Source organism: Schistocerca cancellata, chromosome 1, assembly GCF_023864275.1.
Source record: "Schistocerca cancellata isolate TAMUIC-IGC-003103 chromosome 1, iqSchCanc2.1, whole genome shotgun sequence".
In the NCBI taxonomy this organism is placed as follows: Eukaryota; Metazoa; Arthropoda; class Insecta; order Orthoptera; family Acrididae; genus Schistocerca; species Schistocerca cancellata.
In genome coordinates, this window is record NC_064626.1 from 235542801 (window position 1) to 235559662 (window position 16862).

General features: G+C 38.4%; 1 protein-coding gene across 1 annotated transcript in view; it reads right to left on the reverse strand.

Annotated features, from left to right (window-relative positions):
* LOC126170077 (armadillo segment polarity protein) overlaps positions 1–16862 on the reverse strand; it is an 88247-nt gene that overhangs the window by 32419 nt on the left and 38966 nt on the right. Inside the window, 8 exon segments of the mRNA XM_049920695.1 lie at positions 2121–2288; positions 6013–6474; positions 10442–10590; positions 10730–11031; positions 11139–11293; positions 11430–11579; positions 11690–11877; positions 12624–12851. Coding sequence (XP_049776652.1) covers positions 2121–2288; positions 6013–6474; positions 10442–10590; positions 10730–11031; positions 11139–11293; positions 11430–11579; positions 11690–11877; positions 12624–12851 — 1802 coding nt within the window.

The following is a 16862-nucleotide window of genomic DNA, read 5'->3' on the forward strand; positions in this document are numbered from 1 at the left end:
CCTATCATCACCAGAAAATTGATGACACCTCCTTTGAACGGATTTCTGGTACATCTTCGAAGTACATGTTGGACCTAATTTTCGTGCCTCACTTGGATAATCATGAGTGATTTTACCAATTCCACTTCTTTTGTATCTAATATACGCCTGTCCACGCAGTCTCAGAATTTTATTGGCATTTCAGCATTCAACATCCTGAAGATATGGTTTAGACTTCCTTGTCCTGTCACTGCTTACATCACCATAAAATTCTTGGCCTTCCGTGTCAGCATCATTATTGCTCCCGTGATCTTCCGAAAATTTATCCAGAGTGTTTGGCAAACAATAAGCACCATCGCATAGCAATGAGTGTGAAGTACGGTCGTCTGTAGTGAAAACAGTGACTGTGGTTTAATTTTGAGCATTGTTGGATACAGCCACTGAAGTTTCTAGATGGAAAAATATTAATATATAAATTTAAGCAGACAAAGATGAAGCTCAAATTCATTTATTTATGAGAATGACGGCACCAGTAATACTATTAACAATAACCCAAGAAAATTTACCTGCGTCATTAGATGTTGCAGGAACCGAGAATCCCATATACGAAATTAATTCTTCTTCGGTAAATGTAACTTCAGCGTTACGACTTTTCTCGCCTGTTGTTTGTTGTGCATTTAAGGGAGATCCTACAAGAAAGTGGACAGTCTAGAAATCTTTGGCGGAAATGAATAAAGCATAGAACAAGTGAAGTGGGGGCGTTCTGATTAATATCACAATAAGACACTTGCGGTGCTACTAACATTCAAAGGTGAATCATAAAACAATTTTCTTACCACTATCAGTCACTCTCAGGAACGTTTCTCCGCTTTCATAAGCTGATTTCAGCTGAAAAACAATTTCTTCTTCAGTAAAAAGATCATCTATATCGCTGTCCATTATCACGAATGAAGCTACAAGCATGGAACCACTTCCGAGCACTGTTAAATACGTAATAAGGCAGTAACAATGTGCTGTGGCTGCACGCACTTTTGTATTTACGCGGTGTTGTTTACAGTATCCATAGATTGTAGATAGGCGGTATTTAATTCTCTACAGTTCTGTGGTATTGCCATCTATTTATTTGCTGTGACACATACACGGTATTGTTTTAAATAATTTTTTCATGGTAAATAATTAAAAATTTGTCATTATGGTGTTAAGAGGAGATGTGCGTACGGTCAACAACATCATCTGACTGAAAAACGAAAAATCGGCAATTTGTCAGTTACGCGGTATTGTTTCTTCATCGATGATATGTAGCTTTCATACGAAACAAGACATCAAATTTCTGCTGTGAAGGCACTGATGAAGTGGTCAGCATATTTACTTCAAGAGACAATCAGAAGAAATACATGTACTATATATAACTAGGCAATATGAAAGACTGCATTTGACCAAAACAAAATATGTATGCTTTCTATTACTTCTATCACTTATGCTTCACCAGTTACAAATGTCAACGACACTGAAGGAAAAAAAAGATAGCCTGGACAGTCTACACATATACTTTTCAAGCAATTGCTGATTTTTGTTTTACACTTGGGAATGAATGACAGAAAATCACTGTCTGCACAATTGTGATGTACAAATCTAAGTGCAGGGATATTATGCAAAAAAGATGAACCTCTGAATTTGGAATGAATACTATGGTAGTTGTATCTGGTAGGTGGCGTGTATGTATTAGGTAGCAAAATGAATTGACAAAAGCTATGCTGCATCAACCATTATTTGGTTTGTATCAATCAGCTTTATACTTACCATCTGACTGCTCTTAGCAGCTTAGTGCAGCCCTGCCAGATACTGACATAATGTTTTGTGCTCTAACAAGTTGATGCAGTCATCATGAAACATTATACTGCTTTATGTGTATTACCAATGCAGAACTTATCCTGGAATGTTAAAAACATCTGCATTTCATGACAAGCACGATCTCCGGTACTTAATTCAATATTTATCCCCAGATAAAGGCAAAATTTTTTGGCCATGTTGCACCTTGATTACATGGCAACACACAAATTGTGTATAGTTTAAATTGCTCTTTTCTCCTTGGATTGAAAAATGATGTATCTGTATTACTACATATAGAAACAAACAAGTACCTGAACAAAGATTGGTATAACCATCTGTCCACGGATAATAGCTCTGTTGTTCGATTCGCGTGCCAAAATATGCAAAGCTCCAACAGTTCCTTCAACAATTTCTTCCATGCGAACACCATCAGCATAAGCTCCTGGCTGCTGGCTGCCACTACTGGCTATAGACTGACGCTGCAACAAAAATTTCAGCTATTGAATATGAAACCAAGAATTACACAAAACTATGCCCTGGCCAAAATTAATTTAGGATTGACAGCTAAGAAAGGAAGTAGTTGGGTGAGGCTCACACAGGAAGCACAGTACGCATTCAGCCAAATTCACAAGACCTGTACCTCAATCAATCACCAGCAGTTCAGTTCACAAACCTTCAGTCCCACCACTTCAAAACTTCCCTCATCTACAATATTCAGCACAGAAAATCTCATGAGACATATGGCTGTAGTAATGACCAACAGTCACCAAACCTTCACTCATACAACTACAAAACATACCTCTTCCACTATGCTTCAGTTTCAGGCAGCTTGCTATCCTCTGTGATTATTCGTTGCATGCTGTGATTTTGTTTGCCTTCATTTCTTGTGCCTGTGGGACTCAGTTTAGGTGTTGTGTGATACTGAACAATATTAGAAGCAAGTTAGTCACATGTTACAAGCGGAGAAGTCAGACTTCATATAGGGGATAGCAACAGGTGGTCAGTCGAGAGAAACCGAATAAAATATTCTCAGCCCTCCAGCTGCATCAAGTATTTAAAATGCCATGAGCTGTCAAACAAGCACTCTTTGACCAATGTTACATGGAGTGACTGATTATTGATGGGCTGCTATTTTATGTCCTCCTTTCCTCTAGCTGCTGACTGTGACCTCTCTGGTGTTCATAGCATCGCCATGTATGGGCATACATTGACTTCATCATGAAACCTCCTTTGTGGCTCACACTGATGGTTTCTGGGACTGTTTAATTAAAGAAGCCATTGAAGTACAAATCACTGATAACATCCTTAATGATGGCAACCAGCAGCTTTGTGCAATGTGGGATCCAATGACTGCAAGGTTGCAGGGGGAGCAGCAAACATGAAGTCAATGTATGGCCTCATCAAGCGATGCCATGAGCACCAGTGACAACATATGTGGCAGCTAGAATATACAACATTGTTCCAGCAACAGTAATTCTACTAGACAATAGTGTGTTGACACTCGTGGTATTTTAATCAACTGGTGTGGCTGGAAGCCTGAGAACATTTTATTCAATGTTATTGTTGTGAGACTCTGCATTTCTTACAGTTGAGAGAATATTCTGTGCATTACATGCCTACATAGAGAAAGAAAAACTTAATAGTGGATCACTTTTTTCAATTAATGAAGTGATCGAATGAACTGTAGTAGCTTTCAGTACAACAAGGAAACTGCTGCGGAGACTGGCAAGTACGTGTTTGAAAAACAAAAATAAGAGAGGAAGCTGAAAACTGTAGGAAAATTCCCAACATACATTAATTTGCTGACGCCGTATGTGTTTTCTTATTAATAATTATACAGATAGTGCAGAAAACATCTAATTATTGATTATCCTTCAGGAAATAAGTCGTTTTCAATGCTGGTACACAATGTTACCTTCAGTTCTACATGCACAACTAGGATTTTTGCTATGGACATTTATGTGGCAGTAAGCTGTTGGTGGGCATGTAAGATATAGGTAAGGCAAGTCCATAGAAAGAATTTCGATGAAATGGTGGGACCTGATGAAATGTGGATCCATTCTGGCCATGTTCTCAAGCAGGGCTGGACAGATAGCACAATTAAAGGAAAAATGACCATATTTCTAGCAAAGGAGGCAGACTACTACTACTACTGCAGACAGACACCTCACAAGGTTTTCTCCCTAACTGTCCACAGATTTTTAAATCAAAGAAAACAGAAAATTGACTTTTTACCAAGTTGTTGTTGTTTATGCTTCTTAATGTTCTACTGTTGAAAAGGCATCTACCAAGCCAAAGAATCATAATTATGAAGTAACTGGTAATATTAATAGGTGGAACTTAGGCTGCTACCTTATCACTGCCATTTCAATCTGACAGAAACAATATGGACACAAGTTAAAGATTATGTGGGCAGGTATAATAATAAATTTACTCTGTCTGCAGATGAAGCACTCACCAACAAAGCTGTTAGGAAAGTCACCTTGAGAGATTATAAGTAAGTTGGCTACTATTCACAGCCCACAATGGAAAAAGTATGCAGAATGAAACTATTTTGGAAAATTCAGCAAAGAAAATAATAATTTCATAAAAAAGACCAGTGACAGTGACACTTCAAGCATATGTTATCTTGAAAAGAGCCAAGTGTGTAAGTTTCCCGCAGGTATAATGAACAAGTGGAAATTTCTGATATTTTAATTACAAGATCATTAGCAGCAACCACCTACAAATGAAGTTAAAAAATCTCAGGAATTCAGGCTTTATTACACAACAGAGATATCACTTTGTAATATAATTACTGCATACTGAGTTACTGTATTTTGTACCACTATTCATCTTTCTTGCAATTCCAGTTAGCCTGTTTCAGACAAGTTTTCTTACCTCAATTAGCATGCATAAATCTTAATTTTTTGGTTATGTTTGAAATAAGTAGAGTGATCATAAAGTGTAATAACACACTGACTAAAACCTAGGGATCTGTTTCTATAAAGAAACCAAACTGGTGATCACTACTGACGTAAGAGTGGAGCATTATGCACCACATTTAACTCCAATTATCTCGTGTTATACACCTCCAACACATTTCCAACTTTTAGTAAGTGAATATATGATTTATTGTGAAGATTACAATTGCATAATGTTCATCTAATTTCAATAACTAAAAAGTTTGCCGCATATCCACAATTCAGCAACAATCAGGAAATATGGTATTGCTGTCTTCCTTCCACGTCATCTAAAACTTCGATATTTTTAAACAAAATTAAATGAAACTACAGTACATCTCTTCTGAAACACAATTACTCTAATTCCATTTTTGTACAATTAGTAATCTGCAAGTTCGAACAAGCTGAGTGAAGGGTAAAATTGTGTGTGGGTGTTCCACTAACTCTGTTCTGCATCTCCACATGCACTTGCTGAAGCATCAGTCCTAGAGTAAATTAGAACCGAGTACAGGAAAGGCTGTCCCCACCATAAGTAGAACATGAAAGCACAACAATGCACACAACATGTTACGTAGACAAAATGTAAGATGCAATACACAAAAAAACATGGAAAGAGAGACTAGAAACTTTCTGAAAACCAGGGAACTGGATACAGTGCTCCAGGAGGTAAGTCCACTGCAACAGAAATGCTGAAAAGTTAGAGAAGATCTGAAGTTTACATACAGAACCATTTTACGACAAAATGGACATTCTCCTGAAATCAAGAAGCAATGATCTATCTTCTGTAGAATCAAGGTTGCAGAATCTATCATATTTGTACTGCAAAGGATAGGAAGAACGAAAACGAACACACGAACACACACACACACACACACACACACACACACACACACACACACACACACACACTTGGGGCCCCAAAAGCACTAATTGATAAATAGTGTGATGGCATAATGGTTAAGGCACAGGGCTCATATTACAGTGATGACCAAATTCTAACCAGCTCTTTTGATTATAATTTCTGTGGAATAAAATGAAGTTTGGATCAAACAGAATCGAATCAAAGGCAGAAAGAATAAAGCCACATGAAAGGAAGGTGACATTGGGAAGAAAAAATAAATACATAAATATGAAATAGGATCTACAAAACTACAGAGTTAAACAAATTTTCATGACTAAGACTTAGATTTCATATGGAACATTATACTAAGTAAGTACAGTTCAGAGAATGTGTGAGAAATAAATGACTTTGAGTACTTACTCTCTGCGTATCCTGGAATGCTCTCATAAGAAGTCGCACAAGATGATGAATTGCACCATGTTCACGCAGTGGAGCATGATTGGCAGGGCACAGAGCCAAGTTTCGTATCAGTCCAATGACTGCCTTAACAAGAGGCCAACGAGATGGTGCCTGCAGTAACTTTACAATGACTTGCATTCCATAGTTAGCACGAACTGCATTCTGTGCCATTTCTGCTTCAATATGACGAGATGTCAAGTGGCGAAGTGCACATACCGCAGGTTCAGTTATTTCTTCACGATCACCAGCATTTCGAATGGTATTTACGAGGGCATCTACTCCGCCAACCTGACATACTGTAACTTTGTTCCGCTGGTTGTTGCAAGTGAGATTTGAGAGAATACCAGCAGCACATGTCACAACATTCACATCTGCTGATGCCAGCAACTGCACTAAACTCTGCAGAAGACCTTCCAAACCATCCTGCAAGTGAAAAAGCAATGCCTATTGTATTAGGTACACATGAAATTCTGCTGTGATATGAACAAACAAATTTTGCTGGCACTGCCAATGGCAACAAGAAAAATAAAATCCAATACACTAGAAAGAGTTTCTCAAGCTGTAACCCACCAGTTTATCTGATTACAATCATTGCCCGATTTTTTGATACTGCATAAGTAAAATGAGATTGTGTTCAAACCTATGAAGTAGGCCTTGACTTGATGTTAAGCTTTTCAGTGTTGTTTTCGGGATATAAATTCTCTTAGAGAACCAGTACTGTATTATCTCACGTTTGGTTCTTTATTATAGCATAACGCTATATGTGCTAGAAGATGAAAATGAGCATTTGAAATGCAGCGAATAGTTGAAACTACCCAATAGTGTGGAGTCTACCCTTCCTTGAGTGTTTGAGATAGGACGTCAAAAATTTACAAAAATCGGCTTTTCAAATATATGTTCATTTTGTAGTGCACATCTTTCTGAACAGTCTGATACATAAAAACGTATACGCTCGAGAAAATGCAAGACATGTTATTTGGTCTTAAGTGTGCCAAAGCGCAGTGCCACGCCTCTTCACACAGCATTTTTCTTCTGCACATCACTGTATTTCGCTCTGTGCAACTCAATGCATGCCATCAAACTATATTCAGGACAGTGGAAATTAAAATGTCCTGTGGTGCCTCTCCTGCTGCCACTCAGCCAGTTTGACATCCTGCCCCACTTCTTTTATTAAAAACGCAATTAATACTGGGTGCCGTTAATTGTAACCAGGAGAACAAGAACACTCGGAAAATTTGCACTCTTTAGTGCCTATTAACTAATAAATTACTGTTTTGTGTGACATAAAATTAAAACTATAATACATAAAACCAGTAAAGACAAGAGACAAGCAAGACAGTACACATTTCTTCAATCCTTAGGTCCTAGCCTTTTTTCCCTCTAATGTTGCTACAGCTTTACATGGCATGCTTTACTTTTTGCGAAAGAATCTATTACCTCATCGAAGTTCATCACAGTTTTGCTACATGAAAAATCTAAATGTCGTTGTCTAATACTGAAAAAGCTGTTACTACAAATAATATCCTAAGCCTAGCGTGGTTTCTCGATCTGATTACGTCTATTTTGTCACTGTCTGTTAGATAAAACAAAATAGGCCTTCTAATATTGCAGCAATTGGAACAAACACCAAATAAACGACACTGTTTTGGCACAAAATGTCATTTTTAAAACACTACAGAACATAATTCACGAAGTACCAATATCAAATGTTTATTAGGCTTACGACAAGCACAAAGCTTTATGTTGGAAAAACAATTTCACATTTCATTCATAGGCACAAGTTTCTCAAGTGAGAGATCAAAAAGTAATAGCATGCATTTTTTATATAAATTTGGAATCATCATATTCCTCCATGATTTGTGTGATGTCCCTGTTTCTACTCCTTTCTCGTTCTAACTAACAATCTTGTCATCATTAATTCTGTAACTGTTCCTGCCATTGTCAAAACCTAATCTCCGGTTAATTTCACTAACTCTGCCAGAAATACCAGTTTAGTTATCCCGTGATTATTCTCCGTTTAGGCGTTATTATGTGTTCGTACCAAGCATTTTTCGTGCTATTCCAAGACAGAAATTCAGCGGCTGATAGCTGGGGACTGTACAGCTGGCCCTTACTAGTGCAGCGATCTGGCCAAAAATTTTCTGCCAAAATTTCATTTTCTTGGATATACCGAGGAGATAATACGTAATCTTTCTTACCTATTATTCCTGTTAGTTGCATATTTCCACTCTGATAGTCTGAATCTATGGATTTTTTTCTTTGTTTAGTAATTATAACAACGTTGATCATTTGAAAACCTAATCAGCCACACAGACAAAGAGCGACTGGCATTCACCCGTACGGCTTTATTATGCTCAGTTTATAAAGCCCCATCCCCTTTTGTCAGCAGGAAAGTTTATTGCTAGATGCGCCAAGGATTCCCCTGGCAGAGACATCAAGTACACTAAACACGGATTCAAAAATCAGCTTAGATTTATTCAGAAATCAATTTAGAATGTGTTAAAAATGTTTAAAAACTAAGAAGGATGCATTTAAAATCATATGAATAATCAATAGACCAACATGCGCTAGATGCTAGGCACTTTGTGCAACAAGGTTTTTTTTCCCTCAAGAATATGAATATGAATTTGCCCCCCCCCCCCCCCCCCAAAGATCCGGGCCCGATGCACATGCGTGAATCTGGCAATTTGGTCGCCAATAAAATTTTCCTGGGTAGCATCTGGTTACTTGCTGCCAGTGCTTACTCAGCCAAAGGCCACATTTCTGTAGCCAGAGGTGGGAGAAGGTACTACTCCTTTGCGACTCAGCTGCGCATTCGCATGGGCCTGCTCGTAACTATCAAACAAATCTAACGTAAACAGTTGTGATGTCATGATGTCATGCTCATCGGAGGCAATTTGTTGTTATGAAGCATTGCATAGTGTTCCTAAAGCCTTTGACACATTTCGCTGTTGGCAGATTCTTGTATGAGAATGGTGTTTTGTTGTTGTATATGGCGTATTTCCTTCGCAATTTAAGTTTTATTTCCTTTTTTTTCTCTCATTCGTGCTTTACTGCTGCAGTATTATTCTGCTGTAGCGGGATACAGTAATATCCTTTGTTATAGGATCAGTTCTTACCAATCAAAATTACACAAACTTAACTGAAAACTAAAACAATGAAAAATTCCTGGAATTCTAAAAAATTCCCGGGTTTTTCCCAGTTTTCTCCTGGATGAAAAAATTCCCGGGTTTTTCCCGGATCACCCAGGTTGTATATGCTCTGGTAAAACATAAATATTTTTTGCTCTCCGATATTTCGTGTCTTTTGTAGGAGAACACTAATAGGAAAAAATACCAGGACCTTGTGCAACTTTTCAGTGTGCCACAAAAACAAAGTAAACAACACAATAAGGATTAAGAAGACACGAAATCACAAAATCCATTTATATAGCAGGAGTGAACTCGAGCAGAATATAATGTACCCTCCAATGTCAGCAGACGCCGCCACAGTCCCTTGTTTCTGCGCACACACAGCTTGCAGCATACTTGGAAATTTAGAACTCCACATATGGCACCATGTACAGATCACTGATGTCACAGACACACTTGTGTCATGGTTGATCGCTGATTTACATGCAAGTACAAAAGGTGCATACACTTCGAATAGTCAATTTTGACCAGTAATTTTCTCTTGAAAAACCGGATTTAGTGTGGTGTGGTGGCTGCGTTGGCTTTTGTGTGACATAACAAGTCGCCTGCCAATAAGAACTCACTAGCCGGAAATGACTGACATTTTCTTGAATCTGATTGAGTATATTCTTTGAGACACAGTGTTTGAATTTAAAAGGTTGAAAATTGATATTGTTGCCGAATACACAACATCGGATATACATGCAAATGGCTTAGCCCAAAACACTTTGCAACAACTGTCCTGTTTTTCCATTGCCGCTGCAACCTAACAGTAGCTGTATCATAATTGTGCTGTGAAGATCAAACATTGCAAGCTGTATAGGCAATGCTGATTGTGGATTACAATAGCATTTCCTCTCAACTTCCCTCTCCGCAACAGCCAAAAATATTCGCCTTAACTCCGCCACCACCTGTGATGCAAAGTGCCACTTATAACTTGTTCAATCACATCAAATGTCACTACAAAGAAAACGGACGAAGCCAAGCGAGTCTAGCAAGAACGTAGATTGAGGTTAACCTTACTAGGAAGATACATAAAATTGGGGAATTTTTTGCATTGACCTTGGGGCCTTTTTTTTTTTTTTTCAGGGGCTGGAAATTTCTGGCATAGAATCACAAAAAATGTAAAATCAGATAACATAAAATTGAAGTTCCACTGTATACGAAAACATTCCATGGACTGCCAGGTCTATGAAGCCTACAAATAAAAATATACTTACAACTTTAGTTCCGGCATCTGAAAGATTGCGCAGAGTCCACAGGCAGTTCTGAACAAGGCGTTGGCTTGGATGACCAAGGTGCATAGCTAATGCTTGCATGCCTCCAGCTTCAACAATTGCTGGCTTGTTACTGGAGCAGACTGACAATACTGTTGAAACAGAAATGAAATTAGCTTTATGATTATAAGATGAACACCAATTCTCAGCTACAAATTTATCAATTTAAACTCAATATATGTTTCATGTTTAATGCTGGTAACAACTCTTCCTTTCCAAGCTAATCAATACCTTTCAGAACACGCGATGTTGTCCATAGCAACTTCTCATAATCATAAGAGCGGAGTATGCGAACTAACTCCACAGGCCCCTGAGAGGCCAAGATAATGAGTTTACTTTCTTGGTTTCCATATGCCAATATTTGGAGACAGTCTGTTACTATGGCAAGAAATTTCACATTATTCCGCTGCAACAGTGCAACCATTTTTTGCAGACCTCCAGCCAATCTAACTGCCATTTTCGAACCTTCTTGGTGCAAAAGAAGATTATGCAGTGTAGTAATGGCATAGAATAGTACAGACTCAACAGGCGAGCTGAAAGAAAATTTAGACAACAATCAGACCTGTGAACTGAAAATCACAGGTTGGAACTTCAATATTACTTTCATATGAATAGGTAACCAATTTTCTTCAAGTCGTACCTGAGCAGTTTTACAAGAGCTGGAATGCCACCACTTTTGAAAATGGCAAGCAAACCCTGACGATGGTGAGATAAGTTGTGTAACGTACCAACAGCTGCTTTTGTCGACTCCAAATCATTGCTATTTGAAATTGCTCGTACCAAAGCAGCAACCATCTGTAAAGGCCATTCAAAAAGATGGTGTCAGTGAAACTGAATACCAGGAGATTGGATGATGAGAGACCTTCATATTTTTAACTTGAGCTATTAAATACTTGCACAACACAGAATGATAAAAATGACAGTTTATTACCTGTGGACTGTTCATGATAGCATGCCTTGATGCTTCCTTTCTTGACAGTTGGTGAACCATCATTGCAGCTTGAGAAACAACAACCTGATCTTCATCATTCAACAGTTTTATAAGTTCAGGTATTGCTCTAGTTGCCAAATCAGCATCATCCTGTAGGATGTGAAAATACACACATGAACAATGGAAATCATACAAAGCTACAGGGGTCAATACTACAGGGCAAATCCAGTACACTGAAAAATAATGTAAACATTTCACACCTGGTAATTAATTAGGTTGACTACTGCATGTTTGAGCATCTGGCTTGGTTCTGCTAGACGTTGAACTGCAGTTGGCTGAGCTGGATCAAATTGTGTGGATGGAATCTCTATGCCTTCTTCTAGAGTTTCGGGGAACATTGCAGCACGAACTCTCTGAGAACGTGTCTGACTCAATTGCTGATTCATCTCTGTAAACCCAACAATGAACATAAAATTAATACAACATACATTAGGGAAAAAAAAGAGAAATTAACATCTATGCAAAAAAGAAATCCATTTCAAATAACTTATAATGTATGAGTTTAATCTATAACCAATGGAATATGAATGCTTTGGAATGAAGTGAGGAGACTGGAGAGTTTCACTTCCACAAGAAAATGCTTTTGGTTTGAATATTAACATTTCAATGAACTAAGAACATACTGTTTGAAACATCTCAACAAAGCTTAAATCACAGTCTTTGTAGACCTACAGCAATGTTTATCGTGTTGTACATGGTCACACTGTACAAAATATAGATAATGATAATGCTCCACAATTAACTTTGATTGCTAGCATCATGTAACCTACCATCCTATTACAATAATGACATTGAGGTAACAAGTAAACTAACTACGAAATTCAACTAATCGCACTTACTCATGCAAGTATGGTGTACATTCAATGTTTGTTTTCTGAAATATTCTTTGCCTTCTAGAATTGACACAGTGAAATGTGACTGAATAATAATCACAATGACACCCTTATCAGATTATCATTAGACATTAATTCCAGAGTTGACAAAATATTGTAAAACAACTTTGATACAACTCTTAAATAAAAGACCATAGAAAATATTCATTATGATAAATATATTCTGTAATGCAGTTGTGCCTGTAGTATTCAATATTATAGTTTTACATGTAAACATATAAAGAAATTAAAGTAAGCTTACCATCAACTTGGTCCTGGGTAAAACCTTGGGCAAATCCTTGATCTAAGTCAAACATCAGTTGGTCTGACTCCATGTCTTCTTCTTTTCCAGTCAATGATGGAGCCTGGGTTGTGGCTCCAGAATGGATACCTGAATCACCCAGGTAAGAGTTTTGCTGCCACATGATGGTTTGTTCTTTTGCTGAACCTATGGGTAGATCACTTGGCTGTTGGTAATTGCCGTGTGATACTAAACAGAAAAAAAAAGATAAATAAAAATTAAAAAAAAAAAAAAAAAACATCATACACTACAACATGAAAATTCTAAATATAATACAAATCCACATGGCCAAAAACATAACAGAAGCCCTTAAACCAATAAAACAATCAACCACTAAAAGAAGAAATAATAATGTTGCAACATTACTAGTAATGAAAACACACACGGGAAAAAAATTAATTTGCAATTTTTGCCCCCCCCCCCCCCCCCCCCCAAAACACACACATATGGATGAGCACGCGTGCACTCCCATCTCCATCCTGAAGAATACTATGGCCAAAGCTTGTACGTAGGTCTTTTCGTCTTGCCTGTCTGCAACTCAATGTGTCATCTTTACAGTGAGTAGCAACCTATCCTTTTCATAATACTGTTAAAGTAACAAATTAAGTACACACAATCCAATGGCAGATTTCAGATCCATTTCTAGGTTATGTTGCTGCTAAAAGAAGTATTTCAATCAATTTCTAAGCAAAGACAGTTTAAAATATCTCAAAGATTGCTTCCGAGTTTTTGTAGATGATTCCATGAAAAATATAGCTAAGGAGCAATATGGCAAAAGATTACTTTAGTTAACCACATGGAGTGGGGTGCAAATCCCAGACAAATTATTCTGTTTTTAGGGTTTTCTGAGCTTTGAGACAAAAAGACAAATGGTGATAACACCAGCCAAAGAGAGGACAATTGCTTCCTATCACTGTCCTTGTTCAATTAAACTAACACCTTGTTCTTAATTATATGGATGCCAATGGAGGAAGCATTATACAGTAGTTAAGTGTCCCACTGACAACAAGACTAGAGACGCAGTACAGATTCTGTTTGGACAAGAATGGACAAGGAATTCAGCTATGTTTTTCTCAGAGGAATCATCCTGGTATCTATGGAAATGATTGAAAATCTAACCCTGGATTGCCAGGTTTGAACCTCATTTCCTCAAATCTGAATCCATTGCTTTTGTATAATCTTGCTCAGTTGGATGTCAGTATGACATATATAATGATCCAATCTTCCTCCTTTTCAAACTGCAAATATATATATAACAAATATATCTCCAGGCTGTTCACAAATGAGTAAGTAAGAGTGAGGTGATTCTTGAGTAGTCTACCGTAGTCTGACACACTCACCAAATAGCATTAGCTGAACAGTGGAAAAAGATTCAAAGAGTAGTAAGATGTGTCAAAAATTAGTCTGTCAAAGTGATCCACAAACTACAGCAGTACCATATGTCCAAAAGTCTCTCTGCAGTGGCGAGCCTAATGTGTCTTGCCTCGCAGGGCACTTAAGACTGGCAGCACATTCAAGTCTCGCCTGTACGTGTTCCATGGACATGCAGTGGAAGGAGGTGGGGGTGGGGGGTGGGGGAGGGGGGGGGGGAGGTTGGGAGGTGTCGTAGTGTTATGTATGCATTGCAGCTGTTAGTTGTGTAATGGTCTGGTTCTTGTGTAACCTGAGTGCAGTGAGAATGCTTACCATTGCAGAAAGAGTGTTTTTAGTGGAACAGCTTTTCCATACAAAAGGAAACTTTACGAAGCATGTGACGTGGCAATTTAGATTGTGTTTTCCTGGTTTGAGATGTTCACATTGTGATACTGGACACGATTTCAGACAGCAGATTCAGTTCATAATGTGCCACAAACAGGTAGGCACACAATTTTAACAGAACGGAAGATTGACGATACTTCAGACATCATCATGTTGCAGAGTCCAACAAAGTGACTGAGGAGATTATAGCAACAGACTAAAGTCTCTCATACGACAGCATGTAAAGTCGTAACTGAAAAACTGGGGATGTATCCCTACAAAATTGCTATGCAGCAATTACACTTTACGGACCATGCGAAACGAATAGCATATTGTGATTAGTTTCAGCAATTTGTTAAGTGACACGGAGCTGGTGTTTCAGATCGAATCTTTTCCAGTGATGAGGCTTGGTTTCAACTATCTGGCTACATTACTTACCAAAATTCACAAATTTGGTCATCAGAAATCCACACACCTTAAGACAAAATTGGTGTGTGGGTTGCCACAACAGAGTGGGAATTATAGGGCTGATCTTTTTGGATACTACCGTCACTTTAGGTTATACATGTATCGCCCAGATGAATGAAAATACAATCAATCATTCATTTTTCCAACAAGACAATGCTACTGCTCATATGGTGCACCACTCCCTATGACTTTTAGAAGAAATCTTTGAAGACTGAGTAATTATGAAAGGTCTCTGGCAACCCCCAGTTAACGGATCTGTCTCCACCCATTTCCTTTGGGATGTGGCTAAATTTTTTGTATATCAAAATAACCCAAATACATCAGATGAACTGGAGGCAGCAATAACTGATTATCTGCATTCGATTACATGTGAAACATTGGTCAGGGTGCCTGTTGATTTCTGTCTCGGGTTCTTCAGCCGGCATTTGTCTGATGATTTTTCCAATGTTTTGCCAGCACAAGTGGCTGACGTTGTCAAAGCTTCACTCTCCATCGCTGGTGGTGGACTGCAGTTGATCTTGTGGCCACAGATTATATGTACCTGGCTTGCCAACGTCCAAGGGCTTTTCGGTGGTCATTTCTGGTGCAGTTCTCCTCTTGTTATTTGCATCTTGCAACCATAGTTTACTGTAGCAAAGCAATCCAAGAACCATTCACCTTGAGGCTTTTTTCTTTCTTGTTGAAGCTATTCTCATACTTGTGTATTTCTATAGCTTCTCTGAACATCTGCTCCAACCTGCAGTGCCACTTACGTTCTGTGATCCTGATTTTGATTGATAGTCCAGTCATTCAAACATAAACTTTTCTGCATGTGTGGGTATGCAGAATATTCTCGACATTGCAAGTGGGTCCCTTTACTCGTTTGCCGATCTGAAACTCTCTTTGATCTTCTTTGTTGGTTTATATATAGTCTTTATGTCTTGTTTGCAGAATATAAGGCCGATTCTGTCCATGATTCTGGGTATGTATAGTATAAAGGCCTTACTACAGATTTCTTTTTCTGATGTGTCACTTCACGGAGTGTTTGACTGTGTTACATTTCTTATATAACTGTTGCAGTGCCCATTACCTCTCAAAACGCTTGCCAGGTGTTGCGTCTCACATCTGAGGAGCTGCAGCTCACATATTCATCTTGCTCGCATTACGAGTGCATTAATCATGCCTCTTTTCTGGTTTGGTTGGTGATCTGACAGTATGTGCAGGTATCAATCCATGTGTCAGTTTTCGATACATGCTGTGTCCCAGGTTTTTGCCATCCCTTGTCACCAGCACATCTAGAAAGGATAGCTATTTATCCTTTTCTACTTCCATGGTAAATTTTTCCATGAAGCAGTTGGCCACCACTGGACTAAGAGAACTACCTATGGTGACACTCCCAGCTGTTCACAAAGTTGCCACTCCATGTGAAATAGCTCATGGCGAGACATGCATGAAATGGCTTGGTGATGTCTTGCAAGAAAATGGAACTGATGCGTTTCAGAGTGTTGCTGAGAGGCACTTTGGTAAACAAAGAAACAACATCAAAGCTGATCAGGATATCGTTTGGTTCAAGTTTTAGTTTCTTTAGCTTCTCAATGAAATGTCCTAAATCCTTTATGTATATGTCAGTCTTCCCCACATGTGGCTGGAGCAGAGAGGCCAAGTATTTCCCCAGTTTATACATCAGTATGCCAGGAGTACTACCAATCAGTCTTATTGGAAAATTATTCCTATGGATCTTCGGTAATCCAGACAGCTGAGTTGGTGGGGCTCCTGTGTTGCACAGGTTTCTCTGTATGCCAAAAGAAGAAGCCTTGATTAACCGATTCATATTCCATGTAATCCGCTGCATCAGACCTACACCTTGTTTTCGGTACGTCATTGGATCTAATAGGTTCCAGATCTTCTGCTCATAATCTTTGGTCTTCATTACGACAGTCGAATTTCCCTTATCAGCAGGCAGTACCAAAATAGTCTTGTCGGCATTGCAAGCTGGCAGTTTCACTTGGCACAGTA